This window comes from Coregonus lavaretus (assembly GCF_964263955.1).
Source record: "Coregonus lavaretus genome assembly, chromosome: 19".
In the NCBI taxonomy this organism is placed as follows: domain Eukaryota; kingdom Metazoa; phylum Chordata; class Actinopteri; order Salmoniformes; family Salmonidae; genus Coregonus; species Coregonus lavaretus.
Window position 1 is genome coordinate 34,297,741 of NC_140006.1, and position 21,866 is coordinate 34,319,606.

The window sequence follows — 21,866 nt, forward strand, 5'->3', positions numbered from 1 at the left end:
GATTTTCTGGATTATGATGAAAATTACAGGCCTCTCTCATCTTTTTAAGTGGGAGAACTTGCACAATTGGTGGCTGACTAAATACTTTTTCCCCCCACTGTATATACTGTATTCTATTCTATAATATTCTACTGTATCTTAGTCCATGCCGTTCTGTCATTGCTTGTCCATATATGTATTCTTAAATTCCATTCCTTACTAGATTTGTGTGTATTGGGTATATATTGTGAAATTGTTAGATATTACTTGTTAGATATTACTGCACTGTCGGACCTAGAAGCACAAGCATTTCGCTACACCTGCAATAACTGCTAAACACGTGTATGTGACAAATAAAATGTGAAATGATTTGATATAAGCCATTGAGTATGGGTTGGTAATTTCTGACCACATTTGTAATGACACAAGTGGTTTTGACATGAGAAGTTTTGTATTTTGACCCCTCGCAAAAAATTGTACGTTTACTGAAATTCTAGAGTGTTTCTAGAGAAGCCCTTATTTTATTTGGGAAGTCTGTGTTTAATTGAACCAAGAACTGGCTTTGTTCCATTCTGTGATACTGGTATCTCCTTTCGTATCAATTTTGTCCCAAGGATATGCCCAGGGTATTATGCAGCCCCAATGTCATCCATTTATTCCTTTAGTACCTTTGGTTATAAGGTTTATCACTCTTATAACCAAATCCACTGCACAGCACAATAAGAAGTGGAAATGTTTTTTTAATTGTTTTAATGAAAACAACTTCAGTTCAGTAAATAGTAAGACAGATTGGAATAAACCAGTGTTATTATTTAGGCAAGAGACAGAATCAAACTTACCTAGATCGGAATTTAATAATGACCAAAATGAGAGCCTAAATCAATGCCTTAATTTGGTAATCAACTCCAGGTCTTTGTAAATTATGACTTAATGGGTAAAGGGTTAGTTTTAAAACAGCTTCTGTGGACAGGGGGTTGCTGTAATCGGATAGAGGAACTGCCTGGATGAACATCTCCACATTGATTAATGTAAAGGCTATCTAATCATATACCCACATCACTAAAAGACAAACCTGTGCAGTTTCCCAGTTCAACAGTTCTCACTGAAAATGCAATATCTCTAAGATTATAGGCTAGACGAAACCCAACAGTCCCAACTTCAACATACAGAGCCACAACGAATCACTCTATATTCTTTCCTTTGTGGGGATTGAATGGGCCGTTTTCCAGTAAAATAAAAAACAGTGTCATACACTGTACTAACTAAGTGTGTCACTTAAACATACAGTGACGTAAAGCATTAACAGGTCTGGGAATTCTCTGCAGTCAAGGTTTATTACATTAATCCACTTGACATTCTCCAGTCCCGTTCATCTTCCCTGGATAAAGGATTCATCTTCAGCAGTGCCCTCTGAGGTGAGCTGGGGAACCAATAAAACATAAAGACATTGTGGTTATGAGAGACAATAAATGAGAGAAAGCTGTAAAAGGAAATGTGGAAACTGAGGAAATTGAATTTTGGATAAAATATTAAAATGGTCCAAGTCATGAAATGAAAATAAACCTGGTTTGAAAATGTTATTTGGTTATTTTATGTAATATCTTTTTTTTATGGTTTTATATCACAATATCAATATAATTTCCTTGAGTATGATCAATCTCAAGGTGCAATTTCAGTATCTTGGCAACACAACAGAAATACATTAATTACTAAAAATACTGATAATAAATGAATTCCTATTAATCCAGTCAAATTCATTGTTGAGTGGAAACTTCTTCAATCTAGGCCTATATGTCATACAACTCTCAGCCTTAAAACCTCACAAGTGACAGATTGCATGGGGGCGTAGTAGTATATGTGTGTTTGTGTGTGTGAAATAGAATACCCTCCAGTCCTTTCAATAGCAGATTCAGAAACAAAAGGGGTTGCATGCTCTCTGTTCACTTTGTGACTGGGCCCAATTGCAATGAGTGCCCTGAAAATGTGAACTCATTAAGGGTATAATAACACACAGGCTGTGCTGTAACCATTGTGGTCTAGGCCTGGGGTGGTGAGAGACCCCATGGCAAGACAATGTGAACCAAATATGTTTTGTTACTATTCTTGTAAATTGATGAAGGATATGAAGTTGCATTAGTCAAGGATAAATACAGGTAGTGAGGTCCAGTGGCTTGTCATTGAGTTTTTTGCTGAAGCCATGGTTGCCCTTATAATGACAATAAATGAAACTGCGGGAAAGCTTTGTTTAATAACAATATTTTAAAGCTAATGATTACAGTAGCAAACAATAATACGTGGCTAAACTCATATTTCAATTAAGTATTTATTAATAACTGATCATCAATGAACTGTCTGTAGATAATAGGTAACTCGGCTTTGTTCGACATTTTCCGTCACTCGGTGCACTTCATGACAGCATTTGGTAAATTGCGACCATTTTGCTATCTTGTCGTGCGTGTGTAGGAGTGGAGCTGAGATTCAACGACGAAATATAAACGCCAAAATAGACCTACGGCAATGGACAGGTATGTGTTGACGTTTGCACGTTGCTCGTGTGTTTAATGATATTCGTGAAAGGTTTTAATGTAGCTATCGACGTATCCATTCAATAACGTTAGCAAGCTAGCTCACTGGGCCGGCCACGTTTGAATTCGTTCTGAGATGGTGGTGGTTAGCCCGCTTGCCACCCATCTTCTTAGCATTGCATTAGCTAACTAATGCTAGCTAGTACTACCGTAGAATTTCACAGCGTGCACCTTGCTATGAAACTAGCTAGCTAACTAGAGTTGAATGTGTTGATTGGTATACCTAGCTGAAGAGTTGTGGTAAGTAGAAATTGAGCAGCGTCAATATTTCTACAATTTCATTAAGCTAGCTAGCTAAGCATTCAATGTCGTGTTTTGGTTATTTTAAGTAGCTAGTTAGCTATGTAACGTTAGCTGAGCGCGCACGCACCCCTGCGCTTTGGTCGGACAGGTTTCCTTTGTTTCTTCAGATGAGTTTGTAGCCATCATAAAACGCTACTGTAGCTAACTAGCGAACGTTCTCTTAACTAGAGTTGTCTGGCAAGGTTTAATACCCGAATTTACTAACGTAGCTACAATTTGCATTGAGTTTTCACATCAAACTAAATGTAAAGATGATGAATTGTTAGCTACACATTTTAACGAAATGAAATTGCAAGCCAACAACACTCACACTGGTAGTTTTTAACCTTGTGGCTAACGTTAGCTAACTTGATTGTTAATTGACACCATATATTTTTGATTCCATTAGCTAATTGCCTTCTACGTTGCTTGCACTGATTTGTCTGCATAACTGACATTCATGTTCCCTGTCTTTTTCAGCATTGTCAGTGATGTTGCAGTTGGCATGAAGGTAAGTTTGCACTTTCGCACCTGACTTTTCAGGACAGTTTCAATAATTGGGAAACGATGTACCGAATACATTAATGTATACATTGTTCTTTTACAGAGAGGCTCAGATGATTTGAATCTCTACAGCACCAGCCCAAGCTCTGTGACTGGTGAGCACCCCCCCCCCCCATTCAGTCATATAGCAAAGTAAAGCCATTCACATTCTAACATATTATCATTTACATTTAAGTCATTTAGCAGACGCTCTTATCCAGAGCGACTTACAGTTTAGTCACATTATAAATATACTTTTTTTTTTTTTTTTTCATACCCCCTGTGGGATTCGAACCCACAACCCTGGCGTTGCAAACGCCATGCTCTATCAACTGAGCTACATCCACAGTCAATGGTCCTTGACACATTAACAGCTGAGAGGACAGCTGATGCGATATATTCATGCATGACGCTTGATTTCACAGCTAACGAGAATGACAGCAGTAAAAAACTGAGAGTGGAGGACAGGATGGAGAGTCCCCCTTCCCGCGTGCTCCACATCAGGAAGTTGCCCAGCGAGGTGTCAGAGACTGAGGTCATCGCTCTTGGCCTACCATTCGGCAAGGTCACCAACATCCTCATGCTGAAAGGCAAAAATCAGGTGCGTTAATGTTTTCCCTGGTCAGTTCAAATTGTCAGAAAAGTTTTTTTGTTGCTAGAACCAAACTATGTAATACTACACGGTAGTGTTGGGCATAGAAGGAATTTGGCCACGTTGTCTTTCTTGAAATTGTCCTCTGTCCATGTAACAGGCTTTCCTGGAGCTGGGGACAGAGGAGGCGGCTGTTACAATGGTGAACTACTACACGGCGGTGACGCCTCAGGTCCGCAACGTCCCAGTGTTTATCCAGTTCTCTAACCACAAGGAGCTAAAGACAGACAGCACTCTCAACCAGGTGAGATTCTGCCCTTGCCCAGAAAATACACTTGTGCATGACTAGTAGTGAGTCTCTGTTTCTCAGTGTCTAGACTAATGGCGTATGAGCGAGCCTTGGCCATTGTGATGGCACTTTTGTAGATTTGCAGACTGTCGTCCTAATTTTTTCCCTCCTCTGCCTCTTTTCTCCCTCCCTCTTTTTCATACGTACTTACCAAGCGCGCGCAGGCTGTCCTCCAGGCCGTGTCGGCGGTGCAGGACGGTGGCTCTCCCAACTCTGACACCAGTATGCTGGACAGTGTTCTAGCCCATGCCCCCAGCCCCGTGCTCAGGATAATCATCGACAACATGTTCTACCCCGTCACTCTGGACGTCCTCCAGCAGATCTTCTCCAAGTTTGGAACGGTCATGAAGATCATCACTTTCACCAAGAACAACCAGTTCCAGGCCCTGCTCCAGTTCAGCGAACCAGTCAACGCCCAGCAAGCCAGACTGGTGAGCCGACAGACAAACCAGTAGTGTATTATACATGTGGTCCTCTGTAGTTCAGTTGGTAGAGCAAAGCTCTTGCACCGCCAGGATAGTGGGTTCGATTCCCATGCGGCCACCTATACATAAAAAAAATTATGCACGCATGACTGTAAGTCGCTTTGGATAAAAGTGTCTGTTTAATAGCATATTAGTATATTCAGTTTCTCAGTTCTGTCAATTTAAGGTTGATAACAAATGTGTTTCTCTTTCCAGATTATGACAATTATTCAAACAAAAATAAATATAACAAAAAGCTTAGTAATAGTTCTATTTCTCTCATCACTTTGTCCAGTCCCTGGATGGCCAGAACATCTACAACTCGTGCTGCACGCTGCGGATCGACTTCTCTAAGCTGGTCAACCTGAATGTCAAGTACAACAACGACAAGAGCCGGGACTACACCCGGCCCGAGCTCCCCGCCGGCGACGGCCAGCCTGCAGTAGACTCTGCTATGGCTGCCGCCCTCAACAAGGACTCCTCCCTGCTCGGTAAGACCTCTCTCCATCCATCCTCCATCTCTCTTTTTCCAGGCCTGTCCAGTCAGCTCTCTCTCCTTTGTATAGAAGTCAATACCACTAAGTGTTCTCTCTCAATGGGAGGCTGGGTATGGACTTATCTAATGCTTTGTAAAGATAGGAGGAGGACAACAGAAATCCCTACCAGTCCAGTAACACACCATTAAGTGTAGAACAAAAAGAAGGAACTAGAAGAGAATGGAAAATGGGTCACTGTATTATCGACAGTCTGCCATGTTCCAAGCTATATAAGAGCCTTGTCAATTTGATAAAGCTTTTTTGAATTATTCTACATTCTAACTACTCCCACCTGCCCTGCCCCCCCTTGTATATTTAAGCTTTTCCCTGTACTCCCTCTCCGTAGGTACCCCCTCTGGAATGGGAGCGCCCTACTCTAATGGTGGAGGGTTTCAGTCTTCTCTCTCCCTCTCGCAGGGCGGAGGTACCTATCCTTTCCATTATATTTTCTTTATCTCTGTCTTACATGCTGTGTGTCCATGTCGTCCAGGAGAAAAAGAGGCAGGAATAGTTGGAGTGGCACAGCAACCACTCCTGTCAGAACAAGGGGGAAAAACCCTTTTAAAAGTGTCTAATAGCATGTTTGAAATATCAGTTGTTTGAGAATAACCAAGGGATGTCATCATGAAAGGAGTTAGAACATGTGATAGACTGTGACATTGGAATCATGGAAGGTTAGCTTTAGAGTTGACTAACCTTCCCAGTGTCTTGAATAGCTTTTGACAATGAGGTCTTGTTCTATGCAGAAAAAGTACATGTGCGTCCCTTTGTGTGTGTGTGAAATATTAGGACGAGCAATGTCTTGAGTGCACACATCTGGTGCCTGTGTGGACATGGCATGCACACTGTAGTACATGGCTGTGTGGTGTGCTTTGCCTGTGCTTGCGCTCTGTCTCCCCGTTAACGTGCCTGGCTCTCTGGCTGTTCCTCCAGGAGCCATGAGTCCAATGAGTGCTGCGGCTGCAGCGGCAGCGGCTGCAGGGAGGATGGCGCTCTCCGGACACTCCGGCTGCAGCGGTGTGCTCCTGGTCAGCAACCTGAACGAAGAGGTCAGTAACGCCTCCCCCCCCAGACCACCCCGTTCTCTCTCACCCCTTCCCTTTCTCTCTCCTCCTGCAGTATGCAGATCTCACTCAGATCTCATGCCTCTGACGGTGCCTTGTACATCATTGTCCTTTGATTCCGACATGGACTTTGAGCAGACATTTCTGATTCGAGGTATGACTGGTGTCATTTCATGAGTGGAAGGGTTCAGAGAAAATGCAGAGGAGAAAGCTCTCCATCTATACAATTTGGCTATTTAGTCCAACCTTGCATTTTGTTGCACAGATACTCAATACCTTTATGGGTCAATCTATTACACCTCATGATCAGTACAAAGAAATCGGAGATTTCATTTTGAAAGATTGCTACAGCAATATTCAGTGTTGCTCTGCATTCTTTGACTGTTCAAAGCTCTGCGGCACACAACCCATCTAGCTTGGCCTGATGGTGTTAGTACTAAGACGAGTGGATTGTGTTTCTCTGTCAGGCGTCATTCACCACGAGGTCATCCCAATGGTTGTACATCCAGTCAAGAAATGGAATGACGATGCATTCTCACACCAGTGCTCATTTTTTATGTGAATTTTATGCTGGCCTCAGTGCTTCCATATGTTTTCTCTCGGTCTCCATAGCCTAAGTCAACTGAACTGCAGTTACTTCCCAGGCTCTGTTAGTGAATGGAGGGGCTCTCTTTCTCTCTCTGCTATGCATTCTGTGCTAATTTTAACTGCTGTCTCCTAAACTCTCTCACCCTCCCTTTTTCCTCTTTCATGTCAAGTGATAGTCCTTCCTAACTCTCGTTCTTCTCTCTCTCGAAGCTCTCCCGTTCACACCTGTCTCTCCCAATGCCTTTCTCTAAGCTATGTCAAGTTGGTATGGACTGTGGGGGCTACACCAACCACCCTCACATTTTCTCTCACCCACTGTCACCTTCTATGCTATATCTATCTATATCTGTCTATAAATTCTCAACAGAAGTAATATTCTTATCATTTCTCTCCCCAAACACTGGGTTTGTGGACTTGAAAATGTGTTCTGTTTATGCCATAACTCTGTAAGGTGGTTTTCATGTATTTACCTGCATGGCCCAAACACCCCTCCTTTCGAAACTGATAGTGTAGCCCACCTGCTTTAACCAATGTGCTTGCATTTCATACTCTAGTAAAGCTACTAAACCTTAACTTGTGATACTCTTCTGCATGCCCTACCCACGCCCCCTATCATTATTATTGGCTATAAACTAGGCTTGGGTGTCAATGTACTCGGCTCCCTCTTTGGTCTCAGGTGTAGACATTTGGCACTATTACCCCCTCCCCTCCACCCACCAGAGCAAACCAAATCCAGCCATTTTCTGACCAAACTCCTGCATTTTCCAATGTACTGATGTTTTTTATTTACTCCACATTGCTCCCCCCTCCAACCCCCCTTCCCTTCATTAATTCCTGCCCTTCCCTCTTTCCCCCTTGGTGTCCCGTCTGCACCCTGTTACACCCCCCTTTACCCCTCCTCCACACGTTCATGCTTTGTGCCTGAACAAAAATGTTCCTCCTTGGACCAACTTGCCCCAATTAACTGCCTTGAACCCATGCACCATGACCACCTCATCATTCTACGGGAAACCACCCTCCGTTATGGATGATCTGTCCATCTCCGCTCTCTACCTCCGACTCTTCTACCTCTCTACCTGTCTTACGCTGCTTGCTCTTCTCTCCTTCTAAAGATGGTTACGCCCCAAAGTCTGTTTACCCTCTTCGGTATGTTATTGTTAGCACTACCTTTTTCATATATATATATTTTTTTCTTTACTCCATCTCCATGTTTTAATTTTTTCTCTAGCTCTCATTTGATTTCTGATTAGTGTTTCCATAGTTGAGTAACTGTTTCATCACGTTTTTGTTTCACGTTTTGTTTAATTGTTCATATTGATTTAGTTGAGTACATATTATTTTGGCCATCAAGGCCTCCAGTCTCTCTTAGTCTCACTATGAACCAATTACGTTAATGCATGGTTGATTTATTTGGCATGTAGGTTTTTCTGTTAATTTTTTTTTCTCCATTTCACAAAGCTAGTTTTTTAAAAGGGATTTTATCAGCATATTCTCTCTTCTGTCTATCTGTTATACGTCTCTTGTTCTAAGACTATGAGTGGTTTAAATTATAGGGATGATTTCTCCATCCCTTTTTACAGCTCATTTTGTAAACTGTCTCTGAACGACTAACATTGTCCTTCATGGTTCAATCCTCTCTCCTTTGCTCTGCCTTTGCTCTCTCCTCTCTCGCTCCCTCCTGCCGTCTGCCTATCATTATAATTAAGGGGTGTATGGTGATGCTCAGCGTGTGAAGATCCTCTACAATAAGAAGGACAGTGCTCTTATCCAGATGTCGGACGGGAACCAGGCCCAGCTTGGTGAGTGGGTTCAGTCATGCCCCATTTCTGTGCCTCTTGTCTTTCTTGGAATTCTGGAGCATTCTTTCAACCCCCCCCCTTTAACTAGCACCTGTTTGGTTCTGTTCCGCTCAATCCCTGCGTTATCCTGCAAGGCCCCTGGCTGCCCTGCTGTTTGTTTCAACAGAATATTTTATTTTTCTGGCATAGGAATAATAGGATCAAGTAAATCTACAGTTCTTGCTGTGTCTTTGAGTCATGCTATGGTTCATGATTTTCCACAATCCCAAAGTCATAGTTGAAACTAATTTTGAGTCGGAAATGACTAGGACGATCCTAAAGGGAGTCTTAACATTTCTAATTAAAGGTAGATGGAAAGGATATTTTTGCATCTGATCTTCTGTTTTGGAAATTAGGACTAAAAGAGCAAATTTCGAATGAATGGTAGAGAAACACCTCCACATTAAACACATGAGAAACATGTCACTGTAACCGTGTTTCCTATGTGCCTGTCCTGTCAGCGATGAGCCACCTGAATGGCCAGAAGATGTACGGGAAGATCATCCGTGTGACTCTTTCCAAGCACCAGGCAGTGCAGCTGCCCAGGGAAGGGCTGGATGACCAGGGCCTAACCAAGGACTTCACCAACTCCCCCCTGCACCGCTTCAAGAAGCCCGGCTCCAAGAACTTTCAGAACATCTTCCCTCCATCCGCCACGCTCCACCTCTCCAACGTCCCGTGAGTTTGTCTAGAGTTTGTCTGGATTCTGGCTGTACCATTTCATAAATATTTGTTGTGCTTGCCAGGACAATAGCAGGTTCCTCAGACACATCCAATGTACGATTTGGAGTTCCTCAAGGCTCTGTTCTGTCTATTTTTGCACTAGACTATTATTGAGTAATTTGCTACTGAATTTAGGGGGGTGTGTGTAGCACTGGTAAGATGTTGCAATACGAGACGAGTGCAATTGTATTGACATGGCTGAATGTGCTTGCGCTGTGCTCACGGTCAGTTTCGGACTCGACAGGGAGGATGTGACGGAGGAGGATTTGCGACTGCTGTTCTCTAACGCTGGTGGCATTGTGAAGGCCTTCAAGTTTTTCCAGTAAGACTATCTTTTACAGCACGTAACTTATCACATTTAGTTGCAAGCCTGAGCCTTGGAACACCACAGTTGTAATGTGCAGCGATCTTCATAAATGTACCACCTGTGTCTGACTAGATTGTGACTATCTGATCACGTGTCCCCCCCCCCCCCCCCACCCCATATAGAGGCCACAAAATGGCGCTACTCCAGATGTCCACGGTGGAGGAGGCCATCCAGGCCTTGATGGACCTCCACAACTACGACATGGGCAGCAACCACCACCTGAAGGTCTCCTTCTCCAAGTCCACCATCTAGAGGAGCCATGCCACCACAATCCACCTCCTCCCTGACAAACCTCAATTTGTGGTGCTCACCTGTTCAGTCCCCTCGGGGATACCATCGTGACCCTCGCCTCCTAGGGGAAACTTTTCAATCAGTCCATTCCTTTTAGACTATATTGATTATCAAAAGCCCCCCCACTACTAGATGTGACGGTAGTTTGTACAATGTTGTTGTCGTGAAACAAGCCCCGTCTAGGTCCCTTATCCCTCTCAACCTTAGTTTGTGTGGTAGGCAAGCTCCCTTCCCATGTTCATCACGAAGAGGAATTGGATTCCCTCCTTTATTAGAATGAATCAGCAAAAATGTGCCTTACTCAGCAAAATATCATTGTTTTGCCTCCTTACGGTTCTACAAGTGATAGAGGTCTAGGCACATTGTTTGGTTGTGGTTTCCTTTTTGTTTTCCCTCCCTGTGTACGTTACGGGATGTTCACCAGATTTGATAGCTTCGATTTTGTGCTTTATGTTCATAATGTAGGCCAGGAACCTGATTAACGGACTTAGATGAAGAAGCCCATCTTCAATTGGTTGACTTGTTTTTAAACAACTCCCCAGGCAGAGCCATTTTTCCCTTGAGGATGATTACTGTAAAGGCTGTTGACACCATTGTACACTTCACCTGCTAAGGACGACGGCTTAGATGTTCCCTTGCTGTCTGTTTTTCAAACCTTATTTGCATATACATAATTGTTCCTTTTGGTACATTTTTGGTTTGATTGAAAATGGCAGTGAATCGTGTTGCGCATGTACTGATGGTTCATGGTAGTAGTGAAGACATGTTGCTGTTGCATGCGTCCAACATCCAGATAGGCAATGTGGTCATAACGAAGTATGATTGTACATGAGGATGGACTGACTGTTGGGACCAAAGTAAATGTGCCTTTAGACCTACTTTACTATTTGATTTATAACGTTTTCATTTACAAAAACAAATGTGGGTTGTGTTTTAATGGGGGGGAACACTAATCAAAGTCAAACACTCCCAGAATGTTTCTCCTTGATTTCAACAATATTCTGTGCGGTTTTTGGTAAAGGATTTTACCCTTACACCACACCTCCAGTAAAAGCTACAAAAAAAAAAAAAGGCAAAAAAATGAGATATTGGAATGTGTGGCAAAAGGTTATGTATATTTTCTACATGGATTGAATTTTTACATCTCAATTGTAATAATCAGTATAGTTTGGAAAAGGCAAGATTAAAAGCTAATTTTCTACCGAGTGAGTCCGTTTGCTGGTTCCTGCTGTGTACCTACTCTGCTTTAACTCTGTAGCATGCTCAATAAACTCTCCTGTATCTCTATTCACCCTCTTCTGTCTCCTATGCTCTCACTTTCTTTCTCCTCTACACCTCTCTTACTGTTCTGAATTTCTCTGCCCAGGGTGGGAAAATACATATATTTTTGGAACAGGATGGCAAACCAGAACATGACAAAATTGGAAATAGTAATTAAATTTGAATTTCCCACCCTGCTATCCACTCTTGCTTTACTAAGATCATCTCTGACTCAACTGTCACTACGTTTTCTAACCCTCTACATTTGCAGCTATGAACTCCTGTCTCTCTTGTCTAAATCTGATAGGTGAATACTGTAACGCAATATCCGTTAAAATAGAAATGTTATAGAACTGAGCTGTTTCAGATTAGAACAGCTTTATCATTCTGGACCATACTCAACCATACCTTCAATGTCAATCCGGAAGGGCAAGAAAATGATCTAGAACAGGGATCATCAACTAGATTCTGCCATGGGCAGCTTTAAATGCTTCATTATTTTAAAGGATCTTATTTCATCTAGCCTAATAAACTACATGCTTTCCCATTGTCATTTTTTATCTGATGTACTTTCCTCGCATAAAAAGGTTGGATGGAAACCTTGTCAAGCCATTTTGAGGATGCAGGAATTATATTTTGAACAAACGTGTGCATGCCTGTAGGAGACTTCTGAAGTAGCCTAATCAGATGAAAACATTGTGATGTTATATAACAAATATTTAGGCTATATTGAATCGTTAGGTTATAGGTGTGTGAGAAATGGAGGAGGCACAGCACACTAAGCTTTCCTGAATAACTGGGCCTGCCAGGAGCATATGTAGCCACATTATTATAGGACGACTTTGTGAGAATGATCTCAGTTTTTAGATGGCCTGCTGCTGTGCTTTCCTATACCTTATAGACCCACAACTGATCCAAATGGATTGAAACGTTCAAATCACAGGGCGTTTGCGACATTATTTAAATGACATTTTCACTGCAGCCATTTTAATAGAATTTTGTAGTCACTTGAAAACAATAATGCAATTAGTCATTGCATTGTGGTGTTGTAGGCTAGTCTAGGTTGGATAATTGTATTGTCCCTAAACAAGATCAATAGGGGAGCTTTTTGAGCTGAGTGTTTCATGTCTTCACTGTTCTTTCATGCACAATGAAGTACCTGGCGCCTCCGCTGCCCATCAGCTATTCCTATTTGTTCTTGTGGATTCATATAGAAAATGTATGAAGCTTTGAATGCTTTTATGTGTGGTATGATTGCTAGTTAGCCTATTGCAGACCTGGACAAACGATCCACCTACCACTATTGTCACAATGAATTGTGGATAGAGGGCAGGATAGACCGTTAGATCGGTAGACTATATTGACCTGTGGTATATTAAAAGTTAGCGCGCGGAAAAGCGTAGTGCATAAGGGAAGTACCAAAACACCTTCATATAAAGGAGGCGGATTCAAGCCAAAGAGGAAATGTGGTTAGGATGGAATAAATTATATAGTAAAACGGGAAGAAGAGCAAATGTAAACCAGGGAAAAAACGCACTACCCTCCTCTGTGCCCCCCCCCCAAAAAACGCAACCCTCCCCAAAGCAAAAAAATAAGTTGAACAACTCACCCCTATTTTGGACCCCCTCCCCCATCACAGTACATTTCAAACGGTCCCTTAGCGTGGCCTCCATTGCAAAATAATAAAAATCCCAAAGAGCCAATCGCTATGTGCAGTCGCAAATCGAATAAATGTAACCCGGGAGCGCTTAGGCCAATGTGTACCGTACCAATTTCACAATATCAAGGTAATTTCCCAAAGATTATAAAACATTTATCTAAGACAAAGATGTTCATGGCACCATCTTGACTTGGGGAAATTGCTGGCAGTCTCAATAGTTGTCAAAGACTGAATAATTCAACATCCCTTTGACTGAGCTTATTTAATTAGTGCTGACCTCTATCTCTCACATAATGTCCACAGGGGTGAGACCGGTGCCCCTGTTTTTATACGGTCTATGGACAGGTGTCTTGACATTGGACACAGGTCAACTTCTCATTTTCAATTAATAGTGTATGTGTTTAGGTGCATTGCAGAAGCATGAGAGGTGTGTTAAAGGTTATATGGTCAATTTCATTTCCACGCTAGTTAATCCAGGAAACAGAAATTCAATTCATACATCAAAATATCCTAATAAGTTATGGGGGTCTTAAAGGTCTTTAACTGAATGTTGGTTTAATTGCTTGAATTAAAATTCATAGACTGGAATTGACCCCCTACCCTGATGGTTAACCCAGTAGACTCTGATAATACCTCTCATCAGTGGCTACATTCAGAGCTGGCATGTAGAAAGACAAAAAAGCATAAATGTACTTACATTTTTGGATTCTGTGAAACCACAAGGTAAGGTGGACAAGCTACCATCTGATCAACCCTCATTTTAAATCTAAAACACTGCATGCATTTATTCACAGATTAAAGCTGAAACTCTGTGACTGCCCCCATTTTCTAAATCAAATTGACTGTTATCTATATGCAAATGACTCCCCTCTCATACGTAGTTTCAATAATTAATGTGGATGACTGTTGACACTGGGGCCAGGATGTCTTTTGTCCCACTAGATAACCTGCCCAAGCTGCCTCAGCTCCAATCGGAAACAATTAGCTGTTTGGAGACACAAGCTCGTTTCCCATGTTGCTGGTGTCCTTCTGTATAACTGAACTACGAAAAGAGGACTGTATCGCTCTGTAGTACTGCCTTTTGGTCTTTGGAATGCCCCATCAATACTGTATCGAGTGAGTATTTTCATGGGCACCTTTCCTTTAGGATTTCCTTAACAGGAGAAAAGAACATGGACAGCATATATACGATGCCATTGGGAAAGGATCGAAGAACATTAATTTGCCATTGTGAACTCGGCGCATCTAATTAAAGCGAGCACTTTCAACGGTGTCTTAATAAATCAATGGAGAGATATAATGGAGTAGATAAAATGATAATCGCTATAGAGAGAGGGAGGGGGGGGGGGTGAAAATAATGATGGACTCCATGCTAATAAGTACAAGTATAGAAAAAACAAATTCTGTCACTGTCCCAAACCTTTGGCAGGCTGTTAAAAAAGTGCTCCAGTTACGCTGCATTCGAAAAGTATTCAGACCCCTTGACTTTTTCCACATTTTGTTACGTTACAGCCTTATTCTAAAATTAATTACATCGTTTTTTCCCCTCATCAATCTACACACAATACCCCATAATGACATAGCAAAAACAGGTTTTTAGAGATTTTGGCAAATTTATTTTTAGAAAAAAACAGAAATCACATTTACATAGGTATTCAGACCCTTTACTCAGTATTTTGTTGAAGCGCCTTTGGCAGCGATTACATCCTTGGGTCTTCTTGGGTCTTCTGACACTACAAGCTTGGCACACCTGTATTTGGAATTTCTCCCATTCTCTGCAGATCCTGTCAAGCTCTGACAGCTATTTTCAGGTCTCTCCAGAGATGTTGGATTGGGTTCAAGTCCGGGCTCTGGATGGGCCACTCAAGGACATTCAGAGACTTGTCCCTAAGCCAATCCTGCATTGTCTTGGCCGTGTGCTTAGTGTCATTGTCCTGTTGGAAGGTGAACCTTCGCCCCAGTCTGAGGTCCTGAGCTCTCTGGAGCAGGTTTTCATCAAGGAGCTCTCTGTACTTTGCTCTGTTCATCTTTGCCTCGATCCTGACCAGTCTCACAGTCCCTGCCATTGAAAAACATCCCCACAGCATGATGCTGCCACCACCATGCTTCACCGTAGGGATGGTGGCAGGTTTCCTCCAGATGTGACGCTTGGCATTCAGGCCAAAGAGTTCAATCTTGGTTTAATCAGACCAGATAATCTTGTTTCTCATGATCTGAGAGTCCTTTAGGTGCCTTTTGGCAAACTCCAAGCGGGCTGACATGTGCCTTTTACTGAGGAGTGGCTACCGTCTGGCCACTCTACCATAAAGGCCTGATTGGTGGAGTGCTGCAGAGATGGTTGTCCTTCTGGAAGGTTCTCCCATCTCTACAGAGGAACTCTGGAGCTCTGTCAGAGTGACCATTGGGTTCTTGCTCACCTCCCTGACCAAGGCCCTTCTCCCCTGATTGCTCAGTTTGGCCGGGCGGCCAGCTCTAGGAAGAGTCTTGGTGGTTCCAAACTTCTTCCATTTAAGAATGATGGAGGCTACTGTGTTCTTGGGGACCTTCAATGCTTCAGAAATCTTTTCAAATCAAATTTTATTGGCCACATGCGCCGAATACAACAGGTGCAGACATTACAGTGAAATGCTTACTTACAGCCCTTAACCAACAGTGCATTTATTTTTAATAAAAAAGTAAAATATAACAACAACCAAAAAGTGTTGAGAAAAAATTGACTCTGCACTGGTACCCCCCTGTATATATAGTTATTTTATTTTACTTCTGCTCTTTTTTCTCAACACTTTTTTTGTTGTTTTATTTTTACTTTTTTGTTAAAAATAAATGCACTGTTGGTTAAGGGCTGTAAGTAAGCATTTCACTGTAATGTCTGCACATGTTGTATTCGGCGCATGTGGCCAATAACATTTGATTTGATTTGATTCGATGCAACCAGTCAGGATGCTCTCGATGGTGCAGCTGTAGAATCTTTTGAGGATCTGAGGACCCATGCCAAATCTTTTCAGTCTCCTGAGGGGGAATAGGCTTTGTCGTGCCCTCTTCACGACTGTCTTGGTGTGTTTGGACCATGATAGTTTGTTGGTGATGTGGACAGCTCTCAACCTGTTCCACTACAGCCCTGTCGATGAAAATGGGGGCATGCTCAGTCCTCTTTTTTTTCCTGTAGTCCACAATCATCTCCTTTGTCTTGGTCACGTTGAGGGAGAGGTTGTTATCCTGGCACCACACGGCCAGGTCTCTGACCTCCTCCCTATAGGCTGTCTCATCGTTGTCGGTGATCAGGCCTACCACTGTTGTGTCGTCGGCAAACTTAATGATGGTGTTAGAGTCGTGCCTGGCCATGCAGTCATGGGTGAACAGGGAGTACAGGAGGGGACTGAGCACGCACCCCTGAGGGGCCCCCGTGTTGAGGATCAGTGTGGCAGATGTGTTGTTACCTACCCTTACCACCTGGGGGCGGCCCGTCAGGAAGTCCAGGATCCAGTTGCAGATTGAGGTGTTTAGTCCCAGGATCCTTAGCTTAGTGATGAGCTTTGAGGGCACTTTGGTGTTGAATGCTGAGCTGCAGTCAATGAATAGCGTTCTCACGAAATGTTTTGGTACCCTTCCCCAGATCTGTGCCTCAACACAATCCTGTCTTGGAGCTCTACGGACAATTCCTTCGACCTCATGGCTTGGTTTTTGCTCTGACAGGCATTGTCAACTGTGGGACCTTATATAGACAGGTGTGTGCTTTACCAAAGCTTTTTCTGTGGCTGCCAATTTCTATGGCAAACCATTTGTAAAGTTTTGATCAGTAACCATGGTCAAATAGTTTGCCATGGTGTACTGTCGATTTAGGGCCTGATAGCACTGCATTGTGTTTTGTGCTTCCCAATAGGTGATGTAGTTTTGTTTTGACTGTGTTGTAATTTGGTTTATTCTGAGTGATCGGATGTTCTGGTGCTGAGGCTTCAGTGTGTTAGTACAACAGGTTTTTGAACTCAGCTCAAGGACCAGCTGGATGAGGGGATTTGTTTATTTGCTCAGCTCTTTGCATTTAATCTTTTTAACCCTTATGTTACCAGGTAAGTTGACTGAGAAGACATTCACATTTATAGCAACGACCTGGGGACTCGTTACAGGGGAGAGGAGATAAATGAGCCAGTTGGAAGCTGGGGATGATTAGGTGACCATGATTTTATGAGGGCCAGATTGAGAATTTAGCCATGACACCAGGGTGAACACCCCTACTATTACGATAGGCACCATGGGATCTTAAATGACCACAGAGAGTCAGGACATCTATTTATCGGCCCATCTGAAAGACAGAACCCTACACAGGGCAATGTCTCCAATCACTGCCCTGGGGCATTGGGATATTTATTTGGGGACCAGAGGAAAGGGTGCCTCCAACACCACTTCCAGCAGCATCTGGTCTCCCATCCAGGGACTGACCAGGACCAACCCTGCTTAGCTTCAGAGGCAAGCCTGCAGTGGGATGCAGGGTGGTATGCTGCTGGCAATTGCATTGCAGGGCTTGGTATATAAAAAAAGTATATATTATAGATATTTCCAAAACTTTATACTGCCTCATTTAGGTGTCCAGTTAAGCTTATTTTTTAACCTATGTAATTGTGTGTGCACTATGTTTTGTACCAATTGAGAACTTTGGTCTAATTCCATGAGATCTGGATCTCTGGAAAATCATTATTTTGGTATTTTGGGGGGTTTACTGCCAGCTAGGGCCCAGGTCTGGCAGTGCTGCTCTAGCAGGTCCAGGCTCTGCTGTAGGCCGTGTGCTGTGAGGGACAGCAGGCACAGGTCATCTGCGAAGAGCAGGCATTTAACTTCTGAATTTGTGGAGAGTAACACCAGGGGCTGAGGATTTCTCTAGAATAGTGGCCAATTCGTTATGTAAATATTGAAAAGCACAGGGCTGAGATTTCAACCCTGGTGAAGGCCCCAACCCTGGTTGAAGAATTTTGTAATTTTCTTGCCAATTTCCCCAGGTTACTATTCGCACAAATGCCTCGGTAATTGTTAGGGTCAAATTTGTCTCTGTTCTTAAAGATTGGGTTCTCTCTCTCTCTCAACCTGTTTCTCTCTCTCCCTCCCTCCCTCTCATCGCTCCCTGATCTGCTGACGGTGTGCAGCTGAGAGCTTTTTTCCTCTGTTAAAGTAATCACTATTAATATCTATCAGGGGATCACCATTTATTTAACAGCTGTTTCAGGCAGGCCTTTTAAAAGGGAAAAATATATATTGTGTACCACACAGCAGAGTCTTGGACTTGAAACAGCAGAGCAAACCTTAAATGCCTGAGATTGGTTGTGTATACCGTGTTTTGGAGCTGATGCTTAGAAAATTCTATTTACGGTACTTCCACAAGACTCGTTGAGTATTGTGTTCACCCCTGGAAATGTGTCAGGACAATACAGAATAATTACCACATTGATGAAAGCGCTTGTTTTGCCAATATCATCAATTGGTAATTAATTAGTGTAAGGAAAGGAGGTTTGCTTCATGAGGGGTACTCATGCCAAACCCTCGCCACCATGTTTGGCTGACCTACTGATTCCCTCCTGTTTGGTCTTGCCAATCCCCTGGCACACATCACTGCCTGCCGTGCCCGCTCCAGAGAGCTCCCCGGTGGGTATAAGTCCTGGCATGGCTACAGACCCAGAGCCAGGATCAAATCACACGGACAAGGTGGCATTGAGGAGTTGTTGTTGGATGCCCTGAAATGGACGCTCTAGCTTGCTCCAACAGACTGATTCAATTAAGTGAACAAGCATCCTCGTTCTGCTTGGGATTAAGCAATTTCTTAGAGCACACGGATGGGATCAAGTGTTGCTGGGCTTAATGGGAGGAAAGATAAAATTGCATAATTGGATAACATTGTAAAACTAACTTTGATAATACAGTTAAAATTAAACGGAGAGAGGCGCGTTTTAAAGTCTAAGGGCTCAATTCAATCCGTATCGTGGAAGTTCAGTGTTACATCGTGATTAAAATTTAAAGGCAGTAGCAGAGACTGCATTCACGGTAAACACTGCATATGTTGTCTCAATCGGAAATTACCTTTACGTTTCTAGTGCGCAATCTGTAACGCTTCAGTAATACAGGTTGAATAGAGCCCTAACTTCTCTTGATAGGAAGCACAAAACACGAGTAAGAGGTGGATCAGACAGCAAATAGTTACTGTTATTAAGGTGTGTTATGCCTAACAGTCAATGCTAGCTCCATTACCCATTCAATCACCACTCCAGTTGACATGCTTATGACTGTTCAGTTGAGTCGAAGCCATCAAGCATTTACACTAAATGATCAGTCACGATGGCTCTCTCCTGTTGTCCTTCAAATTCGCTACACGCTGCCGTGGAGGAGCATGAACACCTCTCTCTGAGCTTCCTGGTAGTACCAATTACCTGAGGTCGAAGGTCAAGATCCCATACACGGCTCACCAGCGGCTCCAATTTGACACTGCGTCAGTATGCTAATTCGCTGTCATGGTGATTGTCAGACTGCAACTCCCAAATGAGGAGACTGACAAGGGAGGAAAGAGGAGATGGTGTTGGGGCATTAATCCACACAATATGGTTTCTAACAGGAGTTTACAGAAGCAGTGTTAGAAGTCCAATTTCCAACTGGTGAATACTGGGAATTAGTAGGGAACGTTTTGATAAGGAAGTATGGATGTCACACTGTCAAACCTCAATGCAAGTACATCAAGTACATTCTGTATCACACAATTACTGTACCCTTTTTATATTACCAGAAAAAGCTGAACTGAACTGAAGCTAGGTAAAATAGGGACAGTTTTAATGACTATTTTAAAGTCAGCCCTTGTCAAAACCACATCCTCACCTACAGTGTCCTCAACAAACCTCCAGACCGATTCCCATGGCTTCTCATGGCCCACAGAGCCACTGCTACCATAGAGCTACGGCTGCTAGTATAGCGACACTTAGCTTCACATCGTTAATGACTTGTGATTGGGACAATTAGGGCATCGGACTAATTAATGTCAAGAAGAGGCTGTGTCTCTATAAGGGAGGAATTACTGTCAGGGCACATTGTTGAAAGCAACATGGCTGTTGCTTCCTGTTGTTCCAGCTCACGACTAATTACAGACCTGAGCCTACACACACAGTGGAGCTCTCAAGGAGCCGTCGGCCACCCCAGACCTGCAGAAGATACGTCTGGTCCCAGTAATCTGTGAAATGTTGTGACATGCATATTTGAATGTTTGCTTGTGTATGCTATTTCTGAGCTTACCTCAGTTATCTTTTGAATCAGTGTCTGCCAAATTACTCAATGTTTATGTTAAGAGGCACATTTTCATGGTCGTTCATTGAGCATTTCAGTGTGCAAGTGGAATTCTACTGAGGGACCTAACTGGACCAATTTGACGGTTAGAAATTTCCTCTCAAACCACATGCTATTTCGGTGAGCAAGATAATGTCAAGGAGTTTTGCTTCAAACTAGGTCCTAAGAGCCACATTTTGAATACATATGTGATTAAAGTTGGATTTCTGCTAGAACCTGTATGGATAAAATCTATCTGGTAAGGACAAAATATTTATTCTCATTCTCACATTTGTGACACACAAATGGGTGTTGTAAAGTTTTCCACAACACATACAAGTGAAAACTGATTATAAGTTAACTAATAGAGTGCTTGAACCTCAATCTCCATGGCACCCACGCAGGTCTGCATCATTAGTTCTGGCTTAGAAGTTACAACCTCCTACACACTACCTAGGGGGTCTTTATTTCCTACCTCTATTCCCTCTGCAAACTTTTCTTTTCACTGTCGTGACGTGACTTTCATTAATATGGCGACTGTTATTTATCGAATCATCTATGTTTAATTGTCACTCTGAGTGGCTCAGTGGTCTAAGGCACTGCATCGCAGTGCTAGCTGTGCCACTAGAGATCCTGGTTCGAATCCAGGCTCTGTCGCAGCCGGCCGCGACCGGGAGACTCATGGGCGGCGCACAATTGGCCCAGCGTCGTCCAGGGTAGGGGAGGGAATGGCCGGCAGGGATGTAGCTCAGTTGATAGAGCATGGCGTTTGCAACGCCAGGGTTGTGGGTTTGATTCCCACGGGGGGCCAGTATGAAAAAAATATATATATATGTATTCACTAACTGTAAGTCGCTCTGGATAAGAGCGTCTGCTAAATGACGTAAATTAAATTAATCATGTAACAATTAACTCATTAGGAATTTGGGCACCACGGAATAAGTTGTTTAACGAGTTACTATCTCCCGAATTAAACTCTTAGAAGATATATATGTTGTATATCGATAAGTCACTTATTAAATAATTGCCTCTTATCAGTCTCATTCTGAAAGTCGCATAATCCTTGAACCTGCAAGAACCCTAACCTTATGGATGAATCAGCAATACACAAATTGGCGTAATTATTTATTTACTAACTATATAATAACACAGAATACAAACACACACACAAACAGGTTATTGATTACTAACATAATACAATGAAAACAGGTCCCTAGTGGACTGGACTAACAATAGCATAGCATGAAAGCGGGCGGCAGGTAGCTTAGTGGGTAAGAGCGTTGTGCCAGTAACCGAAAGGTCGCTGGTTCTAATCCCCGAGCTGACTGTCGATGTGCCCTTAAGCAAGGCACTTAACCCTAATTGCTCCTGTAAGTCGCTCTGGATAAGAGCGTCTGCTAAATGACTAAAATGTAAATGTAAATGCTTGGGTAGAAGGAGGGTCAGAGTAGAAGG

The 21,866-nt window shown here is 42.8% G+C and overlaps 1 protein-coding gene across 2 annotated transcripts; it reads left to right on the forward strand.

The window, feature by feature from the left end:
* The first annotated feature begins 2,374 nt into the window (after positions 1-2,374).
* LOC311146513 (polypyrimidine tract-binding protein 2-like) lies at positions 2,375-11,411 on the forward strand. 2 transcript variants are annotated; one of them, XM_084183028.1, is made up of 14 exons: positions 2,416-2,504; positions 3,327-3,357; positions 3,454-3,505; positions 3,815-3,990; positions 4,142-4,285; positions 4,486-4,761; positions 5,090-5,285; positions 5,677-5,754; positions 6,264-6,379; positions 8,095-8,128; positions 8,689-8,781; positions 9,282-9,498; positions 9,773-9,865; positions 10,033-11,411. In XM_084183028.1, the coding sequence occupies exons 1-14, from the start codon at positions 2,497-2,499 to the stop codon at positions 10,160-10,162; spliced, it is 1,644 nt and encodes a 547-aa protein (XP_084039154.1). In that variant the 5' UTR covers positions 2,416-2,496; the 3' UTR covers positions 10,163-11,411. The 2 variants fall into 2 exon arrangements, with proteins under 2 accessions (XP_084039155.1, XP_084039154.1); XM_084183029.1 differs by lacking the exon at positions 5,677-5,754 and having other exon boundaries at positions 2,375-2,504.
* Positions 11,412-21,866: the final 10,455 nt, after the last annotated feature.

Bases quoted from the DNA above. Each gene is read 5' to 3' on its own strand.
- LOC311146513 (XM_084183028.1), top strand. The intron at 8,129-8,688 runs GTATGTTATTGT...ATTATAATTAAG, and splicing joins AAGTCTGTTTACCCTCTTCG to GGGTGTATGGTGATGCTCAG. The intron at 9,866-10,032 runs GTAAGACTATCT...CACCCCATATAG, and splicing joins AAGGCCTTCAAGTTTTTCCA to AGGCCACAAAATGGCGCTAC.